Raw genomic sequence first — 21,858 nt, 5'->3', positions numbered from 1 at the left:
TGAGAAACCTGTAGCCCTCCAGATGTTGTTGAACCCCACCTCCCCTAATCCCTGACCATGGGCCTGCTGGTATGGCAATTGAGCTGGGGGGGGGGGTGGCACACAAATTTGCTATCTCTGCTGTAAAAGTTCCTGCATGTGTATCAGTGTTGGTGCTTATCTTTATTAAAGGTAAATGTACCCCTGCCCGTACGGGCCAGTTGTGTCCGACTCTAGGGTTGCACGCTCATCTCGCTCAAGAGGCCGGGAGCCAGTGCTGTCCGGAGACACTTCCGTGGCCAGCGTGACTAAGCGGCATCTGGCGAGCCAGCACCAGCGCTGTACACAGAAACACCGTTTACCTTCCCACTATAAAGCAGTACCTATTTATCTACTTGCACTTAGGGGTGCTTTCGAACTGCTAGGTGGGCAGGAGCTGGGACCGAACGACGGAAGCTCACCCCGCCGTGGGGATTCGAACCACCGACCTTGCGATCAGCAAGTCCTAGGCACTGAGGTTTTACCCACAGCACCACCCGCGTCCCTGCTTATCTTTATTAGATGCTCACTAATGTCATCGCTGTGTGCGGGTGGCGCTGTGGTGCAGGTGGCGCTGTGGGTTCAACCACAGAGCCTAGGGCTTGCCGATCGGAAGGTCGGTGGTTCAAATCCCCGTGACGGGGTGAGCTCCCGTTGCTCGGTCCCTGCTCCTGCCAACCTAGCAGTTCGAAAGCTTGTCAAAGTGCAAGTAGATAAATAGGTACCGCTCCGGCGGGAAGGTAAACGGCGTTTCCGTGTGCTGCTCTGGTTTGCCAGAAGCGGCTTAGTCATGCAGGCCACATGACCCGGAAGCTGTATGCCGGCTCCCTTGGCCTATAGAGCGAGATGAGCGCCACAACCCCAGAGTCGGCCACGACTGGACCTAATGGTCAGGGGTCCCTTTACCTTTACCTTTTACACAAAACTGATGGCTTTCATTTATTTTTCTCGCTCATGGGAATACATTATCTTTCCTACTGCAAATGATGCACTGCAGAGAAGTCAAAAGCTGACGCTTGCCCAGGCAGAAAGGTGTGTGGTTCATATCCTTTTTTTCTGCTGCATGAAGGACTTAAAATCCAAGGCCCCAATCCCACTGTATGTCTGCAGCAGTCACAGCAACAGACTCCTCCAAATCACAGAAAGCAGGTTGATGGGGGGATGACAAAACCAGTTTCTTCGCCTCCCTGTCCTCAGAAGCAGCTGGTGGGCTTTCCTGTATTTTGAAGAGAACCCCATGCGCCATAAGCATGTCAGGCCCTCAACCTGCTGGGACAGTCTTTCCCACACGGTAGACCTGGGGACACCACTATGCCACAAGGAACAAATGCTTTTATGAGCCCAAGACACTCCTCCACAAAGGAGGCTGCACACCATGTATCTGCGTGCTTCAAGGCCCTGGCTTCGCACCTTTCTATTCTACCTCCAGTCGGTGATGCAGTCATTCCGTCACAAATGTCACTGGCTCAGCACAGCACGAGAAGGCAAGGTTACAGGTCCGTCTGGTCAAGAGATGCGCTCGGAACAACAAAGTAATTAAAAGGGGTGGCACCCTTTGCTATCACACTGTGAAAGTGTACTTTAATTACTGGGAATTCAGGAAACACTGAGGTTAGTGCCATGCCCCCAGCAGTTCAGATGAGATGAGATTATTTTATATATATATATATATATAAAGTTCCAGTCTGTATTCAAATTGTGACAGCAAAGCAGTAAACCTAAGTTTAATACATCTGAGGCAAACATTTCTGAAAGGGGAAAGAGCTAACTTTCGATGAGATCATCGGGCATTAGAATAGAAAGTTTGGCAACAGCAAAATTATTTCTAATGCAGCCCAAGTCTCAGGCTGGTAACGGCTTGTCTGCTTTTTAACTTTTGTGATCTGGACACCAGAACCTTTTATTTCTGCTAGGCAGATTGTATGATATTACATGCAGATGCACACAACTGCCCAGCAGCAGTATTTGGACCCGGGCAGAAAGAGAGTCAAAATAATGCAGTGTGTGACTGTGGATGTCAATGGAGTAAGAACCAGCCCCCCCACTTTCTTTTGCATACAGGGGGCAATCAATAATTTTTGTAATTTTGAGGGAGAGCCCTTTAAAAAAAGGCTTTATGTCTCAGATCCATGGTTTTACAGGCTGCTCTGTAAAAATGGGTGATTTCTACAGTTCAGTCAATGATAGAGAGAGATGTGATTAGAAATCCATGAGAAAATTATAGTTTCAAAAGGATCCAATCCGCTGGATCTGATGTGTGTACACATCTGTGCTCTGACCCCCGCTGCACCCCATTTTCTCTCCCCCCCCATTTCACCCAACTCCAACCTCTTTATAGTGTGACCCAAGTGATTATAGAGATAGACTGCATAGCACAAATGTATCAGTGTTAAGTATTATAAGCAGAAGTTATAAAAACAGTAACAACAAAAAATATCCACAGGAAACAATCTGCTATAACAAAACAGGTCTCTTGACCAGGATTCAAACCCACTGTGTACTCACTGAATTCGGATTAATAGTTTAGGAATTGAAACCTGGGTGGTTAGCCTACAGTTTAGAGTTCAAGCTCTCTCTCTCTCTCTTTTTAAAAAAGAATGGTTTTAAATCCTTCTCTACGTGTTTTCAAAAAGCACCACAGTCAGGTTAAACTGAAAGCCACTTCAGTGCAGGTAAGGCTCTGTATAGACGAGAAAAGGCACTTTGGATGATAATTAGAGCCCTTTGGGGGAATTCTTCCCTTACACACTTATAGCCATTCGAACGGGAAGGTGGGCCATATTGCAAACTCTGCTATCCCTCTCATAACATAATCATTTTATGAATGACTGAACAGGATCTGGGAAAGTAACTTTTGAGTTTGATGGGCGCTGGGAAGAGAAAAACACAATTTTCCCTTCTTATAAAACCCTGGTGTGGGACACTTTCAGGCCTTCAGGTGTTTCTGAACTACAACTCCCCATATCCCTTGATAGGCCATTGACCATGTTTGCTATGAAGGGAGATGTAGTTCAAATAACTTTGGACGGTCCAAACGTTCCCTACGCACGTTGTATCGGCAAGCCAAACTGCCCTAGGGAAATGATAATTGAATAGTGACTCTACTCACAAGATTCTGCCATCTGACCCACGTACAAAAAAAAGCAAAATGTTGTGAAAAGCACCATGGATCAGAACCATTTACCTCACCAACCTGTGGTGCGAAGATTTCAAGTTACCCCCTAGCTATTTTATCCCCGAGGTAAAATAGGGCTGTTCATCTAAGCCAAAAGGTAATTAAAGTACCCTGTTGCTAGTTCTAGACCTCTAGGGCAAATAAACCCCTTCATCCCCCCAAAGAGGGGGTGTCTATGGCTTAACTGAGCCCACAGAGGACAGATACTATACTAGCTTCAAAGTTAAGGACAGCCACCTTAAGAGGGAACCAGTTCATTGCAGCATAGCTTTTGAAGGCAGCTGTAGATACCCTGCAGAGGAAGATGGCTTGTTTCCTTCACTTGACTTAATTGGGAATAAATTAATAGTGTTGTTGTTTTTCTATTTAAAAACATCCCTTCTTTCCTGCTACTTTGATTCAGTCACATTGTTGGCCTCAAGTTCCCCTCAAAGGAAAGGAAACTGCCTGCTTTTGAACATTTAAAAAAATATATATATAGCAGGCTAGCTGAGGGTGCTTGCATATCAGTCAAGCGACTGCACGGGACAAAAATATTCAGACCCCCCAGTGAGGGCAGAGTTGTGCTATGTCCCTGCTTAAGGCACAGGCGGAAGTAGAAACCGTTTCCTTCAGAGGCAGCCACGGGGCGTGGTGAGGGGAACAGTCGAGCCAGAGTTGTAATCCAGATCCACAGTGGTGTGAGCACTGGCACTCAGGTTGCTCAGCGAAGTACCAGTTCCCAGTTGCTGGCGGTCGCGCAGGCTCTGAATATAACTCTTTGGGGTGGAGAAAAAGAATGGAATGTCAGTGCGTGAACTGGGAAAGGGGAACGACATATTAACCCCTCCCCACACACCTCCATTAGGAGCCAATCCACATTGACAAAGAACCTGCCGTATGCTCAGTTATAAACAGTGGCGTAGCATGGGGCAGGGCCACAGAGGCGGTTGCAAAATTGTTAGGGCACAAAGTTTCGAAACCAAGTGCTGCCTCAATACAGCTGCGCACTTCCATCGCTGGGCTCCATTGAAACCGGCTTCTCCATGCAAACCAGGAACCAACCTCTCTGGACAATAGAACATCTCTTTTCTCTGTGGCTGCGATCTCCTGGGTGATGCAGACACGGTTAGGCAGTTGACCATTCATGTGTTTCCCTCTCTCCCATCTCGTGCGGCCCCGGGCCCTGGCAACCCACACTATGCCACCGATTATAAATGTAAAGGGTGGAAGGGACATAGGAGATGTGTGCAAAGGAGTGATGGTCCACACTCCCATTGGCTGGCTGCAGAATAGACATGGGGCATAGGGCGGTTCATAAAAAAATCCATTTTTTTAAAAAAAATGCCTGCTCCAAAGGTCTTGTGTAGCTATATCTGGAATTTCATGCATATCAGTTAATATTGAAATTTCAGCCTTCACGACACAGGGAAACAGCCAATTTAAACAGCTATTTTTGTGGAGCAGGGTCAAGATATTAACTGATATGCATGAAATTTCAGATACAGTGGTGCCTCGCAAGATGAAAAGAATCCGTTCCGCGAGTCTCTTCGTCTAGTGGTTTTTTCGTCTTGCGAAGCAAGCCCATTGACGGCTTAGCGGATTAGCGCTATTAGCGGTTTAGCGGCTTTTAGCGGCTTATCAGCTTAGAAAAAGGGGGGGGGAGGAAAACCCCCCCGCAAGAACTCGCAAGACATTTTCGTCTTGCTAAGCAAGCCCATAGGAAATTCGTTTTGCGAAGCGCCTCCAAAACGGAAAACTCTTTTGTCTAGCGAGTTTTCCGTCTTGCGAGGCATTCGTCTTGCGGGGCACCACTGTATAGGTATATAATCCCTAGTGTAGTGAGATAAGACCTTTGGAGCAGGCATATTTTAAAAAAAGTTTTTTATGAACCACCCTAATGGGGAACCTTTTCAGTTCCCTTCATCCCTGGCGGCCATTAGCCATGCTTGTTGGGGAATTGAGGAACAGCTAGATGGTGAAAAAGTTCCCCCACACCTGCTCCAGGGGATTGAGAAGATGCCAGGGAAAGGCCAAAGGGGCATTCTGAAGGTGACGACGCAGTTGGGATGGTGGGTTTGGCACTGCATGTTGCAAATGGGGGCCAAGAGTTAAGATCGTGAACATTTGTGACAGGAACTCTTTCAGCCACTCACCGGTGCAAGGACATCTCCTGCACAGCGCTTGACAGCGCTGGGCTTATGCCGGTACGAGCCATCCTGAGGAAGCTGGCTCTGCCTCTTCTTGGCTTCGCGCTGCCGGATCCGTAAGAGCTGCAGCTGCTTCTGGCGCCGATTCAGGACCACTGAGCAAGAGAAGAGGTGTGAGAAAGCAGAGGGAGACTACTCCTAAGAAGGCTAGTTTATAAATACAAATTTATACGTATGTGCATTTCTCTCTCTCTATATATATATATCGCCTGCCAACCTAGCAGTTCGAAAGCACCTCCGGGTGCAAGTAGATAAATAGGGACCGCTTACCAGCGGGAAGGTAAACGGCGTTTCCGTGTGCGGCTCTGGCTCTGGCTCTGGCCAGAGCAGCGATGTCACGCTGGCCACGTGACCCGGAAGTGTCTCCGGACAGCGCTGGCCCCTGGCCTCTTAAGTGAGATGGGCGCACAACCCCAGAGTCTGTCAAGACTGGCCCGTACGGGCAGGGGTACCTTTACCTTTACCTATATATATATATATATATACAGTCATGGGGGAAAGAAAGTACAGGTTACAGACGCTTCAGGTTACAGACTCCGCTAACCCAGAAATAGTACCTCGGGTTAAGAACTTTGCTTCAGGATGAGAACAGAAATCGTGTTCCGGCGGCGCAGCAGCAGCAGCAGCGGGAGGCCCCATTAGCTAAAGTGGTGCTTCAGGTTAAGAACAGTTTCAGGTTAAGAACAGACCTCCAGAATGAATTAAGTTCTTAACCCGAGGTAGTAATAATACAGTGGCGCCTCGCAAGACGAAATTAATCTGTTCCGTGAGGCTCTTCGTATAGCGGTTTTTTCGTCTTGCGAAGCAAACCTTCCTTCGTGTCCCAAACCTCTGCTACTACTACAGTGGTACCTCAGGTTACATACGCTTCAGGTTACAGACTACGCTAACCCAGAAATAGTGCTTCAGGTTAAGAACTTTGCTGCAGAATGAGAACAGAAATTGTGCTCCGGCAGCAGCAGGAGGCCCCATTAGCTAAAGTTGTGCTTTCAGGTTAAGAACAGTTTCAGGTTAAGAACTTGACCAGAGGTACCACTGTATTTAGTAGTAGTAGTAGTAGTATTTATTAATTTACTACGTTTTTACCAGACCCTTCATCCATGTAGCTCAGAGGGCTGTTCTTGGCTCTCATCCTCTTCTCCAACCCCAATCTTACTGCCACGCCAAGAGAAAGTAAGATCACCCAGTGAGCTTTCTGGGCCGATTGGGGATTTAAACTGGGTCTCCCTAGTCCTTGTTTGACACACTCAACACTCCATGTCATACAACTGAGAAATGATTTGCACGAGGCCTTTGGGGACAAGGAAGGACAGAAGAAAAAGTGATTAACTGTGCAGCACACCTCCCTGTCTCTCTATGACTGTTGGCACTCTGCCGCTTATCAACTTTCCCTCCACCACCAGAATTAGAAAGTCAGATATATGAGCTAGGTGCCAAATGGCTCCTTAAACCAAGGTTACAGTCACCAAAACGGAATGTCTAGTTGCCATTTTGGGGCAAGACGGCTCCAAATTCTTTTTTTATTTTCAAATGATGGACTGTGAGGTCAGATTAGCCTCAACCAGAGGCAGGGCCTTCTCAACACTGGCTCCGGCCTGGTGGAACGCTCTGCCTCATGAGACCAGGGCCCTGCAGGATCTGATTTCTTTCCGCAGGGCCTGTAAGACAGAGTTATTCCACCTGGCCTTTTGGCTTGGAATCAACTTGATCCCCTCCCCCTCTTTCTTTTTTCCTTTTTCCTTCTGTGACGGAACTCCTACTTGGGGACTTCCCTGGCTTTTTTCTGGCCCACGTAGGACCAGTCTGGATAGTTAGCCTTGGTGAAGATTTGACATTTTCATCCCCAAAAAAGTTTTTGAGTTTCTGCTGAAATGAGGCTGCATTTTAATGTTGTATTTTAATCTTGTTTTTAAGTTGTATTTCAATCAATTGTTTTATATTTGGTGTTAGCCGCCCTGAGCCCGGTCTTGGCTGGGGAGGGCGGGGTATAAATTAAATTTATTATTATTATTATTATTATTATTATTATTATTATTATTATTGATTCTCGGTTAAATGTCTGGCTAGTGACAACCTTGAGCTAGGTTAAGAACTTTTGAGAATTTAAAGGAGAAAAGTCACTTGATCCAGGGACAGTCCACATGTATGCAACCTCTTTTTCCTTTGTCGCGACTGCTCCTGCTGAGGATGCACAGAAAACGCATTTTGGTTCCAGAAATTTATTCTGATTGCGCAGATAAAAATATAACTGAGAGAATTCCACAGGATGGGGAGTTAAGTGTGTGAAACTAGTCCAGAGCCAATGATCCTCAAAAGGTGGAGATGTCAGGCACCATCTTGGCACCCAAACATCTTCACTAGGTCGGGTGCAAAATCTGCCTGGCGAATCTCGCACACTGTCTGCTACTAAAGTTTCTTACAAAAATGGGCCACATTTCGTTGGGCAGGAGGTAGGCAGGTACAGGCCCTCCTCCAATTTTTTTTAAACATTTGATTCATTTTTCTTTTTCATTCATTACATAAATCTCAATTTCTTAACATATATTATATATTCCTCCCTCCCTCCCCTCTAGAGCTTCTCCCAACTTCCGCTTCTGGTATGTTTCTCTTTTCACCCACTTTGCTATCTGGGACGCAGGTGGCGCTGTGGGTTAAAGCCTCAGCGCCTAGGACTTGCCGATTGAAAGGTCGGCGGTTCAAATCCCTGCGGCGGGGTGCGCTCCCGCTGCTCGGTCCCAGCGCCTGCCAACCTAGCAGTTCGAAAGCACCTCCGGGTGCAAGTAGATAAATAGGGACCGCTTACCAGCGGGAAGGTAAACGGCGTTTCCGTGTGCGGCTCTGGCTCGCCAGAGCAGCGATGTCACGCTGGCCACGTGACCCGGAAGTGTCTCCGGACAGCGCTGGCCCCTGGCCTCTTAAGTGAGATGGGCGCACAACCCCAGAGTCTGTCAAGACTGGCCCGTACGGGCAGGGGTACCTTTACCTTTACCTTTTTATATTAATAACATAACATCAAGCCAAAACACATAAAAATAAAAGTAAACACAGTTGTACCTCGGATTAAGTACTTAATTCGTTCCGGAGGTCCGTTCTTAACCTGAAACTGTTCTTAACCTGAAGCACTACTTTAGCTAATGGTGCCTCCTGCTGCCGCTGTGACGCCATTGCATGATTTCTGTTCTCATCCTGAAGCAAAGTTCTTAACCCGAGGTACTACAGTGGTACCTCGGGTTAAGTACTTAGTTCGTTCTGGAGGTCCATTCCTAACCTGAAACTGTTCTTAACCTGAAGCACCACTTTAGCTAATGGGGCCTCCTGCTGCCGCTGAGACGCCGCTGCATGATTTCTGTTCTCATCCTGAAGCAGAGTTCTTAAACCGAGGTACTATTTCTGGGTTAGCGGAGTCTGTAACCTGAGCGTACGTAACCCGAGGTACCACTGTACACTATAATTTTTGAGGGGGGGGTCCCAGGCAGGTTGCCATGAATGCCCCCTGCCCAGTACAACTGGACCTTCTCCCCTCCGTCGGCATGGTCCTAAAGCCATCCACTCACCATCTGTGTGAGAGAAGCCCTCTGCGGTCACTCTCCACTGCAGCAGCATTCCCATCAAGGCCAGGATGGGCCACGTGGCCAGCACAGCCCAGCCACACCAGCACAGCGGGGAAGGGGGAGCCAGGCGGAGGCGGTCGTACACGTGGTGGCCCAGCGCCAAGTTCTCCACAGCGTAGTCCAAGCAGAGGGTCAGCACGGCGCCCCCAAACACCGCCGTGGAGACCACCGTCAGGGCCTTCTGCCAGCGCAAGGCCAAGACGGCACCCAAGAGGGCTGATCCCAGCAGCGAGCCGGCGGGCACCCAGGCGCTCGGCAGCTGGCACAGAGGCTCCGTGGCCACCAGTCCAGCCGTCGCCAGGAACAAGCCGAGGAGGAGCCCTGTCAGGAACAAGCCAACCGAGTGCACCAGCATCGTGACTAAGCCGCAGAGGACGCCGATGCCCAGGGCAATCCCCGCGCTGACTTCCAGGCTCAGCTGCGTGTCCAAGATGCGCTCTTTGTAGCAAAGCAGGAAGATGACGGCCGAGCCGAAGAGCAGGCCAGAGAGGAACATGATGGCTTTGAAACAGCGGTAACCTGGCAACAGAAAGAGGGCCAGGTTTAGCAGAGGGGAGAAATAAGGTTCTTTTTATCATATGTGGTGGTCCTGTAGTAAGGTTGTTTTTTTTAAAAAAAATATTAACAAATTCAAAATAATAATAATAATAATAATAATAATAATAATAATAATATTTATTATTTATACCCCGCCCAACTGGGCAGCTTCCAACAAAACACTAAAATACAATAACCTATTAAACATTAAAAGCTTCCCTAAACAGGGCTGCCTTTAGATGTCTTCTAAAAGTTTGGTAGTTATTTTTCTCTTTGACATCTGGTGGGAGGGCGTTCCACAGGGCGGGTGCCACTACCGAGAAGGCCCTCTGCCTGGTTCCCTGTAACCTGGCTTCTCTCAGTAAGGGAACCTCCAGAAGTCCCTCGGCGCTGGACCTCAGTGTCCGGTCAGAACGATGGTGGTGGAAATGCTCCTTCAGGTATACTGGACCGAGGCCATAACAAATCAACAATAAAAATCATCTTCATTGTTTTTCCCCTTCCCACCTCCCCAACAAACCCTCCCTCCCTGCCCCCCAGGACTTTGCTCAACTCCTCTCTCTGATTTCTCATTTCCTATATTTTTCAGCATATTATAAAATTGTATACGTCCTTATATTATCCATCCATCATATTAACCCAATTAATTTGTGTATGTTTATTCAAAACCTGCCAAGCAGTCCAGTTCATTTTGTTGTCTTTTTAAATAGATTGAAAAAGGTTCCCATTCTTCTTTGAAGTCACAGAAGTCTTTAGCTGGTCCTGTAGTAAGGTTAAGGCAAGGGTGCCCAAACTTTTTTCAAAGAGGGCCAGATTTGATGAAGTGAACATCCATTATTTTACCCCAAAGTTGTTGTGCTTTTTAAAAGGATTTTACCCTAGGATATATACTGCCACAAGGGCTGGATTAAATCAACTGGCAGGCCAGATTAGTCCCCGAAACGGACTTTGGACATGCCTGGGTTAAGGCTTGCTAGGAAATGATATAAAATGAAATGAAAAGGATGTTTAAAATAATGTTTGCTTAAAATAAACCCCAGAAGCTTTTCTTTTGGGAATTAATAGGGACAGAACTACCTAAACTGTATAGAAACTTATTCATGTATGCTACTATAGCAGCAAGAATGTTAAAGGTAAAGGTACCCCTGTCCGTACGGGCCAGTCGTGTCCGACTCTAGGGTTGTGCGCCCATCTCACTTAAGAGGCCAGGGGTCAGCGCTGTCCAGAGACACTTCCGGGTCACGTGGCCAGCGTGACAAAGCTGCTCCGGCGAGCCGGCACCAGCGCAGCACACGGAAATGCCGTTTACGTTCCCGCTATAAAGCGGTACCTATTTATCTACTTGTACTTAGGGGTGCTTTCGAACTGCTAGGTGGGCAGGAGCTGGGACTGAAAGACGGGAGCTCACCCCGCCGCGGGGATTCGAACCGCCGACCATAAGATCGGCAAGTCCTAGGCACTGAGGTTTTACCCACAGCGCCACCCGCGTCCCAGCAAGAATGTTACTTGCCCCAAAATGGAAAGAAGCAGAAGTCCCAGCAAAGGAAGAATGGATACAAAAACTTATGGAATATGCAGAAATGGCAAAACTTACCGGAAGAATAAGAAATCAAGATAACAAGCTTTTTATAAAAGAATGGAAATGGTTTGTTGAATATTTACAGATAAACTGTAAACAGATAAAAGCATCGGCAGGATTATTGTAATAACCTGCAGTTTCATAAGAGTATATATTTAAAGAATATGAATAAGTGAGCAAATTAAGTTAATTTGGATATGCAGAAGATATTAAAAATAAATTTAAGGAACCGCAGAAAGAGGAGGAAAGAAGTTGAGTTTTGAAATGTCAAAATGATTGTAAAATCAGTGAAATGTATAAACCTGAAAAGTATTAATTTTAAAATATTTTTTTAAGGAAGATGTCCTAGACGAAATCTGGGGGCTTCTGCACACACCAAGTTTAGCAGAGGAAATCTTTGAAAAGGGGGAGGCTATATTTCGTCAATAGGATATTCCGAGACAGGGGCTACTGAAAAAAGGTTGCATCTAAATTCTCATTATGGTTAAGCTAGAATCTCTTAAGAATCTCTTATGTAACATGGCAAGAAAAGCTACCTTGTTTTTTTTGGGGGGGGAGGTAGGGAAATAGTTCTTCTGTAAACATCAAGAAATAAAAGTTTTATGACGCAGACTGACTGTTATCACAATTACTGGAGGACAACTTGTTGCTTGTTGCTTTTTGAAATAGGTCATGTATGGAGGACACACAGTTCTTATTAGCTTGGCTATTTCATGTAATTCAAAACATGGGCTGAGAGGAATTTTTGCAGGGTGGCAGGGAAGAAGAGGTGGAATTTCTGACTTTTTAAAGAAAACACAACTCTGATTCCCCCAGCATTTAAAAAAAAATGAAAAAGAAAATGAAAAATTATAACCCTCTTCTCCCCCTCCCCCGTCGTTCCTCACTCTTCGAAGGCTAAAATGCCCAAGTCAGTCAGTACATGTGACAGGATCATTTAAGACTCTTAATATATGGTCTTGTTCAGCCTACAGAGTTAGGTTCCAAATAAGTCATCACTTATAAGTCCACAATAGACTCTGCTTTCTATCTCCCTTGCAAAGTTCAGGTTGGCTAACAGAGGGCTTTTTTTCTATAAAAAAAATGTTTAGGGGTTCTCTCATTTTCCTACTCATATTGAAATACTGCCCCTCAAAGTTAGATTCACAAAATGTTTAGGGGTATGTGTACCCCTGCATCCCCCCAGAAAAAAGCACTGTATGTACACACACACACACACACACACACACACACACACCTCAGATCTACAGTGGTACCTCAGGTTGAGTACTTAATTCGTTCCAGAGGTCCGTTCTTAACCTGAAACTGTACTTAACCTGAAGCACCACTTTAGGTAATGGGGCCTCCCGCTGCCGCTGCGCGATTTCTGTTCTCATCCTGGAGCAAATTTCTTAACCTGAAGCACTATTTCTGGGTTAGCGGAGTCTTTAACCTGAAGCGTATGTAACCTGAACCGTATGTAACCTGAGGTACCACTGTATACAGTTATAGAGCATACTGCCTTCAGTATGCTTATACAGTGGTACTTCGGGTTACATACACTTCAGGTTACATACAGGATGAGAACAGAAATCGTGCAGCGGCTGCGCAGCAGCTGCAGCAGCAGGAGGCCCCATTAGCTAAAGTGGTGCTTCAGGTTAAGAACAATTTCAGGTTAAGAACGGACCTCTGGAACGAATTAAGTACTTAACCCGAGGTACCACTGTATGGCCATTAGAGCATCAGTCGTCTTCTTGCTTGGAAACAGATACAACATTGCTTATGTAGGCTTGCTCCTGTTCATTCTTCCGTCATGCGCTTAATACTTTCAGGTGACTTAAAAGGGCAACTTTTAAATGCTGGAAAACAATGGAGTCTTCCGGCTTTCCTTCAAACTGTTATTGTATTATTATTATTTTCTTACATTTATATCCCACATTTCCCCCAAAGAGCTCAAGGTGGGGTACATAGTTCTCCCCTCCCTATTTTATCCTCACAACAACCCTGTGAGGTAGGCCAGGCTGAGAGACAGCGACTGGCCCAGGGCTACCCAGTCAACTTCACGGCTAAGTGGGGATTTGAACCCTGGCGCTTTATTCAGCTAATTTTTTATTTACTTTTTCCTGGAGGCACAGCAAAGGGGCTGCGCATGGCATTAAAAAAAACCCTACACAGAATTTTGGAAAGTTGTTCATTGGCTGTGTATTCAGACACCACTTAAGATGCCGCCGCCCAATTTTGCACGATGATTCTCAAAACGAAGGAACAGGTCTCTGCGTGTGTTTGAATACAATCAGATGACATTTTGAATCAAGATGGCAGACCAAACTTTTCAAAACAGCACTGGCTTTTTTGGTGTCTTAGAACTCCCAAGCAATTCCAGGAACAAGCTACTAAACACACACACACACACACACACACACACACACGAGCATTTGGATGTAAAGAAGCTGTTTTGAGTACGCAGGAAACACATGTGCTTTATGTTATGATGTAATAGGTACTTCAAGATGGTGCCAACCTGTGCCAGATTTATGTATAAGCTAAACAAGCTATAGCTTAGGGCCCCACTCTCTTGGGGGCCCAAAAAAATTGAAAGGGAAAAAAACCTGGATGTACTTTTCCAAAATATAAGATAAAAACAAATAACATAAAACCTACATACAGCAACAGTGTTTTGTGTTGTGTAGGCTCCTATGATGTAAGTAATGGGCATATGCAGCATATAGTCAACACAAAAAAACAGCGGCAATTTGTTGTTGACAAAGGACAGCTGGACATATAAAGGGCCCCATTGCCTTCAGTTGCTTAGGGACTCATCAAACCTAAATCTGGCCCTGGCACCAACCACTATCCCTGGTGCATGTAAACAACCCATTAGGAACAGAGGAAAAAGGAAAGAGAAGTGACGTTTGAGATGGGCTCAGAGACAGAACTGCCTCTTTCCCCTTTCTACTCACCAAAGCAGCAATAAACAACTCCAAAAATGCAGCAGAGGCCACAGATCACACAGGGAATCACCTCATAGTGCCTTTCGGAAAGGAGGGCGCAGGGATCGGAGGCAGGATCACTGGGCTCTGTTACCCCCTCATTAAAGCCCCGGGGGTCAGGAGTAACTGGAAGCAGCGGAGTCGGGTCCATGCTGGTCAGCCGGGATGCAGCTCAGCTTTCAAGAGCCATCCAAGCGGGAGGGACAGCCTGCAAGAGAGGGAGAGAGGTTTACCTTCAGCTTGAAGAATACCAAATGCCCCTGACTTGAGCATTTTAGAAAAACCCATAACCAACCAACTCCTCTTCCTACAGGAACACAGCAGGGGCCATCAGAGATCTAAATCCTTTAGGAAGCCTGGGGGAAGATTGAGAGATGGGGCTGGAGGAGGATAGCAGTGCAAAGAATGTCCGATGAGAGCGTGGGGGGGAAAGAGCTGTGGTGGCACAGCTGAAACGGAGCCACAAACCCCGCCAGGTATTTTTGTTTAGGGGCAGTTATACGATTAGAGAAAAAAGAGCACAGCATAACAAGGGAACACACATTAGGGCATCAAAATGATGCTAAAATGTGTGAGAAAACATAATAAAAAGATGCCAACTGCCCAGTACGTATAGGTAGAAATATTCCTCAGAGATACAAATTAGGATTATAATATTACATTTGTGACTGCACCTCTGTCACTAAAGAAATTTATTTTGGGAGGCGGAGGAAGAGAGATTTCTGTTGTCCCTCCCAGCACTCCTCAGCCCAAACCTCAAGAACAGGGTAATTCCACTACACATAAGAATATAACCACATATTTGCTTATTGAATAAATCTAAGTTACTGGCTCTGAACCAGGAGTGAAACTGATCAATAGTCCCCCAGTGTCTCCTCCCTAGAGCTAGAAAAGGTAAGAAATAGGAAATCAAAGCAATCAAGGGGGGAAGCAACACTTAAGCTTCTCAGTTTAGGGGGAAGACAGGTAAAGGAACAGAGACATAAATTTAAGCGTATATGATTACTTATGGTAAAGAGAGAGAAAGAGGAGCTTTTTTGTGTTGAGCATACTTCTTTAGTGGGTGGAGGGATCCTGGTGGTCATTAAGAACATAAACAGGTGTGTGATGGGCATACAGACTGCAGAGTAAAATGCCTGCCTGGTAGGGCTGGGCAATATCTGGTTTTCAGCTTCGTGATATATCACCAGCTAAACATTGCAATATACTGATATATCGCAATGTATGAAACAAGGATGAAGCTATGAAGAGGCATTGGCTGACTTCATGGTTTTCCCACACTGTGATTTTAGCACGCACACACACATCATGATTCATGGTATATTACCAGGTCAAAAATTATGAAACCGATATCGTGATATGGACATCAAACCAGTTCTGGACGATATAGGACCCACATACCTACGGTACTGCCTCTCCTGGTATGCCTCAAAGAGGACCTTTAGGTCCACAAATGACAACATTTTGGAGGTCCCAAGTCGCAAGGTGGTTAGATTGGTCTCAACTAGGGCCAGGGCCTTTTCAGTACTGGCCCCAACTTGATGGAACGCTCTGCCACAAGAGACTAGGGCCCTACGGGACTTGACATTTTTCTGCATGGCCTGCAAGACAGAGCTGTTCCGCCTGGCCTTTGGTTTGGACTCAGTCTGACCGTTATGTTTCCCTCCCCTTATGGTTTTGATCTAAGGGCTACTTTTAAAATGAGGCTGCATTTTAAATTGCATTTTAACCTGTATTTTAAATTGCCCCCCCCATTATGTTTTTACTGTAATTTTACTGGTGGGAGGGCGGGGAATAAATAAAATAAAATAATAATAATAATAATAATAATAATAATAATAATTACTATTACTATTATCATTATTATTATATCGCCCAGCCCTACTGCCTGATGTGAAGGTTGTGGATGTTGCCCATCACCTACATAGTGCGGTAGTCTGCGATCATTTGGCAAACTGGCACCAATGACACGGGGAAATGTAGTTGTGAGGTCCTGGAAGCCAAAAGGAATGGGCTCTACTTGTACTGGGATGGAACCAGGCTGATTGTTAGCCGCTTTGAGACTCCTTAAGGGGAGTGAAAGGCAGGATATCAAGTCCAAACTCTTGTTCTGTTGGTGCTTGAAATAAACAAGATGGCAGAGCAGCCTTTAAAGTGATTAAGAATGAAAAGTTGGCAAAAGCTGAAGAAAAAGAAGAGTTTGGATTTGATATCTCGCTTTATCACTACCCTAAGGAGTCTCAAGGTGGCTAACATTCTCCTTTCCCTTCCTCCCCCTCAACAAACACTCTGTGAGGTGAGTGGGGCTAAGAGACTTCAGAGAAGTGTGACTAGCCCAAGGTGGAGGAGCGGAGACGCGAACCCGGTTCCCCAGATTACAAGACTACCGCTCTTAACCACTACACCACGCTGGCTCTGAGGAGGGTTTCCCTACACTGTCAAAGGCAGTACAGTGGTACCTCGGGTTACATACGCTTCAGGTTACATACGCTTCAGGTTACAAACTCCGCTAACCCAGAAATAGTACCTCGGGTTAAGAACTTTGCTTCAGGATGAGAACAGAAATCGTGCTCCGGTGGTGCGGCAGCAGCAGCAGGAGGCCCCATTAGCTAAAGTGGTGCTTCAGGTTAAGAACAGTTTCAGGTTAAGTACGGACCTCCGGAACGAATTAAGTACTTAACCCAAGGTACCACTGTATGTCTCTGAATACCAGTTGATGGAAATCACACGTGGGCCGAGGGCTCCTGTGCTCAAATCCTGCCCATGAGTTTCCCACTGGCATCTGGCTGGCCATGATGAGAACAGGATGCTGGACTAGATGGGCCATTGGCCTGATCCAGTAGGCTCTTCTTATTATGTCCACTAGGCCCTGCCCACCTCATTTCCTATCCCCCTTTCCCGCTCCCCAAGGGTTAAGCTGTTCACATGACCCAAGTGGTGGAAAGCATAACTAATCTCCATTCCCACCCCCCAAAACACCCAGATGGAATTGGCAACGGATTATTCCTCCCCTCTCTCCCCCAATCTGGCATCCGTCACATACAATCCAAGCCAAAGCTTGCACATACAACCTTTAACCCCCTCCCCTTGCACCAGGGAGAGATGAAAGGGGGTAGTTTGGGGGCTGTCAAGAGACACAAAGAGGTGGAAGTCAACAATTACATCTAAATTCAACAACTATTAAACTTGGTCACCAGCCATGGCTTCTAGGTCCTATTCCCAGCTCTGAAGGGGAAGGGGAAACCTAGTGAATTGGAGCAAGAGACAGAACTAGGTGCCAGAACTTCTGGGCTCTTTTCCCAACTTCAAGGGAGAAGGTATCCATCATTTTTCGTACAGGCCCTGGGTGAAAGGCAAGGAAATCTAGGCAGGCCCCAAGACTTCCCTGTCAGTAGGGTTGCCAAGTGCCCCCTTTCTCCAAGAAATGCCCCATCATTCAGAGCATCCCAGTCTCCCTGAGAACATGACAACAAATTTCCTGATTTCTGTGGAGTGTTGTGTTCTACAGTTAAAAGTTGGCGACTTTGCCTACACCCAGCCACTGTTCCCTTTGTGTAATACTTTGATGGAGTGGCCTCTAAAATAACCAGTAAAGCTGGCAAGGAGACTGATGGCCAGCAGGAATGCTGGGGGTGTGTGTGGGGGGGACACTTTCACCCAAAGTCAATGCAGAAGACAAGTGGAACATTTATCCTGGGTGCAGACCTTTGGGTGGAGGGCACAGGACAGCCAGACACTGAGCTGCACAGTGATGCTCCTCAAATGTTGTCCCTAGTTCTGTCATATGTACCCAGGACCTTGAAGAAAGGTGCCTGAGCACCTCTAAATGAGAATTAGACAAATTCATGGAAGGTAAGTGGCTACTGCTCATAGTGGCTCTCTGCAACATCTGCAGGGGGCTTCCGAGTACCAGGAGAATAGCAACCAGAAAGTGCTGTTGCCCCCTGGGCTTCCTATAGGCATCTGGTTGAGCAACCCAGAGGGACTTTCATTCTCTTTGCTTGTTGCTGAAAATCACAAATGGGAAGATTGCTGTTGCCCTGATTGTGGGCTTCAAAAAGGCATCTGGTTGACCACTTCTTTATATGGTTCAGGACTCCTGTACATAAATGTTCAGCTTTCCTCATAAGAACCTGCCCAGATCCCAGAATGGTCATCTGAGGCCCTTCTCTGTATGCCACCTCCAAGGAAGGTCCAGATGATGGGAACGAGAGAGTGGTCTTTCTGCAGTAGCCTCCCCATCTATAGAATGCTCTCTCCAAAGAGGACCACCGCGCACCAACTTTGTCTTTGTTTTAGCTCCAAGCAAATACATTGTTGTTTTCTCAGCAGCACTAATGATTGGATGTTTTCATGTTATGTTTCAATACGTTTACCTGTTTTTATTAGTGCATTTTATTATCATAAATCACTTGGGGACTTTGTGGAAAGCAATACAGTCGTACCTCAGGTTAAGTACTTAATTCGTTCCAGAGGTCTGTTCTTAACCTGAAGCTGTTCTTAACCTGAAGCACCACTTTAGCTAATGGGGCCTGCTGCCGCTGCACCGCTGCTGCATTTCTGTTCTTATCCTGAAGCAAAGTTCTTAACCTGAGGTACTATTTCTGGGTTAGCGGAGTCTGTGACCTGAAGCGTCTGTAACCCGAGGTACCATTGTACACAAATTCAACAAACGTAAAACCTGTAAGAACGTAAGACTCCACTTGAAGGGCCTTTAGTCTAGTCCAGTTTTTACAACAGGGCAATGAAATATTACAAGGTAGTCGTGAGAGGAAGGGATCACAGTTACATAAGAAGCAGGAGATGTATTCACAAAGAATGCCTCTCACCTGCGCAAGGTGATGAAGCAGACTCAGCTAGCCATGAGTAATTAATTGTAGGTTGCAATTCTGTTATACCATCAACCAAAGATTACACTTGATTCCATTATTCTATCATTCTCGCCACTCCTTTCAGTATTCTCAGTCACTAATGTGCATTGAAGTGATTTTAAAATTCCACTTTTTAAAAATCATCTTAAATGTGACAGGATGGCTAAAGCAGATAACTTAATGCAATTCAAAGGACAGTACCTTTGAGTCATACGCATTTCGTTGCAGAAAAACAACACCAAACCCACATGGGGAGAGCCAGGTGTGATTATCATAAACAGACGCCTATCAAATTGTGTGGATTGGGAAACGACGATTGACAGAGGGGTGGTACGCACGGTGTTTGGTTATACATGGTACACAGTAACTTCACATAGGAAATTGCATGAAACTCTTGTGCCAGTTATTAAGTGAGAATTCCCCTGCAAAAAAAAAATGGCATTAAGCAGCACAATGCTAGAGACATCTATAGAGAAGAGTTATTTCCAGGAAAGTATATATAGGGCTGCAGCCTTGTTTTTGAACTTTCAGGATGTGTGTCAGAAAGGGTGTCAGAGCTCATCTGCTGAAAGCTATAGCCCATCTCTCCTTTAAGGGGACGCGAGGGAAGGCGGCATTAATTTGGGTGAGCGGAGGGTAGTTAAAGGGGAAAACACTCTGCAAATATGCAGAAGCATTTTTTCTTTACTATCATCTGTATGTATAATATGATGACCTTGCCCCAGTTTCAGGGCTGAACCCTGGTTCAGATCAAAACTTAGTCAAACTCCCTGAATATATTTGCTCCCATCACACACACACACACAGCATTTTCACACGCAATATTCCACTCACGCACGTGTGCCACGTTGAGGACGGCAGCTGAACCAGTGGGTCCCGAAATCCTGGCTATTTGCATGTGTATATACAATTTTGGCTACAGAGGTGCTGCTGTCTCCTCCCCATATGTCTCCCCCCCCCCAAACCGCCCCAGCCATGGCTTGACTCCCAGACAGGAAAACGGTGCTGAGTTTAACGGAAATATTCCCTTTGGGATCAGAGAACAAGAATCAGTTTAGAATACCATTAGCTTGCTTGAGCTCAGAGGGAGGGAAGAAAGGACACAGCTGGGAATCTGGGAGGTGGGTGGAAAGCTTAGCAAGCAATCCCTAAAATTTAGGGCTCGCAACAAAGTTCTGAGGATTGCTGAAGAAGTGCTGGAGAGAGTCATAAAAATAAAAAATAAAGCAATCAAATCACGGACAGTGGTAGGAGGAGGCTCACACTGCTTGGCCCTCGTTCTTTTCTTTTCTGAACTCGGTGGTAAAAGCTTCCCAAATATTAAATTGAGGAATGCATTCTACGGAAGCTCGCAGAATAATCCGGACACTGGGAGGAGAGAATTGTTGCTGGTCTGCCTCCCCCCCCTTTACCCATCTTAAATCTCGTTCAGAGATCAGTCACCTCCCTCCAGTCACCCCGATCTGAATTCCAGCCAACTTTCCAAGTTGGCAAAGACAACATTCCCCCAAAAAACATTATTTTCGAAGCGCGCACGCACAGACACAAACAAAAAACTATACTGACTTTGGAGGGGCTGGGCGGACGCGCGAGACAACCGCCCTTGGAGCTTTAACGCCGAGCATTAAGGGAGTCCCGATTTCCATTCCACATCACCGGAAAAGAAAAGTACATAAGCCGCTTGGTCGATATAACTTACCAGTCCAGAGCAGGGTTCCCACCACCGCATATAGACGGGACTGGTTTGTAAAAGAACCATCCCATCCACCAGCTCCACCCACTCCGGAGAGTAACTGTTGGGATCTGAAAGAGCATGCAAAAGAGGTGCCTAAATAAAAGATCAAATCTCCTCCTCCTCCACTTCTCTCTCCCCCGCACAGACCCCACCCCCGATTTTAGCCCCCCTTTCCTCCAGTTCAAAAAACTCGGGGCAAAATAATCTCCTCCCCCCCCCCGACAGCTGAAGAGTGACCTCATCAAGCGCTGGGCGGGGCCAGCGGAGAAGCTGGGCGACCCGAGGGAGAACAGAATGGGGTCTCCAGAAAGAAAGGAGAAACTAACTGCCGCCTCCTTCTCCATGTTTCTGGCAAAAAAAAAAAAAGGGGGGGGGGGTAGCAGGAAGAGCGAGAAAAGAGAAACTGGGCTCTTGAATCCGCGGAAAGCCGCGACTGGAAAAGAATGGTCTATTCCCCCCACCCCCTCTCTCTTTGGGGGCAAGAAGGGTTGGTTCCTTCCAGTTGCAGAGAATGGTATGATTGTCCTGCAGAGAAAGGAGCAATTTAGACTTATCTGTGCGCGGGGAAAGCGGCCTTGTGGGGGCTTCTATGGGGCCAACTGTTGCACGGCAGGGAGGGGGAGGAATCCTGGGGGCCTCCAGCAGCCTCACTCTTTGAATCACCTCCCCCCCCCCCAAGCTGGGCTTTTGGGGGATGTTGTGAGCTTTGCAATCTCTCCTTCCCGCCATTGGGCCCTTTCGAAAGGTGGGAGAATTGTAGAGTTGGAAGAGACCCTGTGGACCGATCTCATCCAAACCCCTGCAATGCAGGAATATGCAGGGGATCGAACCTGCAACCTTGGCATGATGGGCACCATGCTTTAACCAACGGAGCCAGGACACAGAAGACATGCCGGTTGCTGTGTTCCAGCCCCAAGGCCTAGGCTTTGGCCCTGCCCGGTCCTAGGCTCGCTAGCCTTAGCTCCTCCAGGAATGCTGGTAGTGGGCATGTCAAGCAGCAGAAGACTTTCTTCGCAGGCTTGTTAGCCGGACAGCTGGCCAAGCAGGTGTCTGAAGCCCAGCCAGCAACTGGAGCAGGATGGGCCGGGGTGTGGAGTGGACAGACGGGGGGGGGGGGTTGTTCCTCAAGAGGGCTGGAGCCCCCAGCAGAGAATCAGCCTGCTTCCTGGCTGGG

The 21,858-nt window shown here is 46.7% G+C and overlaps 1 protein-coding gene and 1 long non-coding RNA gene across 2 annotated transcripts; one reads left to right on the top strand and one right to left on the bottom strand.

Moving 5' to 3' along the window:
• Positions 1–2,384: 2,384 nt before the first annotated feature.
• Positions 2,385–20,821, bottom strand: LOC307210051 (transmembrane protein 198-like). The gene is made up of 5 exons (XM_079965627.1): positions 20,649–20,821; positions 14,049–14,286; positions 8,937–9,512; positions 5,329–5,477; positions 2,385–3,951 (listed from the first exon to the last, which is right to left on the bottom strand). The coding sequence occupies exons 2-5, from the start codon at positions 14,227–14,229 to the stop codon at positions 3,805–3,807; spliced, it is 1,053 nt and encodes a 350-aa protein (XP_079821753.1). The 5' UTR covers positions 14,230–14,286; positions 20,649–20,821; the 3' UTR covers positions 2,385–3,804.
• LOC307210179 lies at positions 10,595–11,425 on the top strand. Its single transcript, XR_013835907.1, has 2 exons — positions 10,595–10,656; positions 11,025–11,425. It is a non-coding gene; the product is annotated as an uncharacterized lncRNA (long non-coding RNA).
• Positions 20,822–21,858: the final 1,037 nt, after the last annotated feature.

This window comes from Podarcis cretensis (assembly GCF_951804945.1).
Source record: "Podarcis cretensis genome assembly, chromosome: 2".
NCBI classification, from domain to species: Eukaryota; Metazoa; Chordata; class Lepidosauria; order Squamata; family Lacertidae; genus Podarcis; species Podarcis cretensis.
Note: the sequence above shows the minus strand (reverse complement) of the source record. Positions and strands in the feature narration are given on the sequence as shown.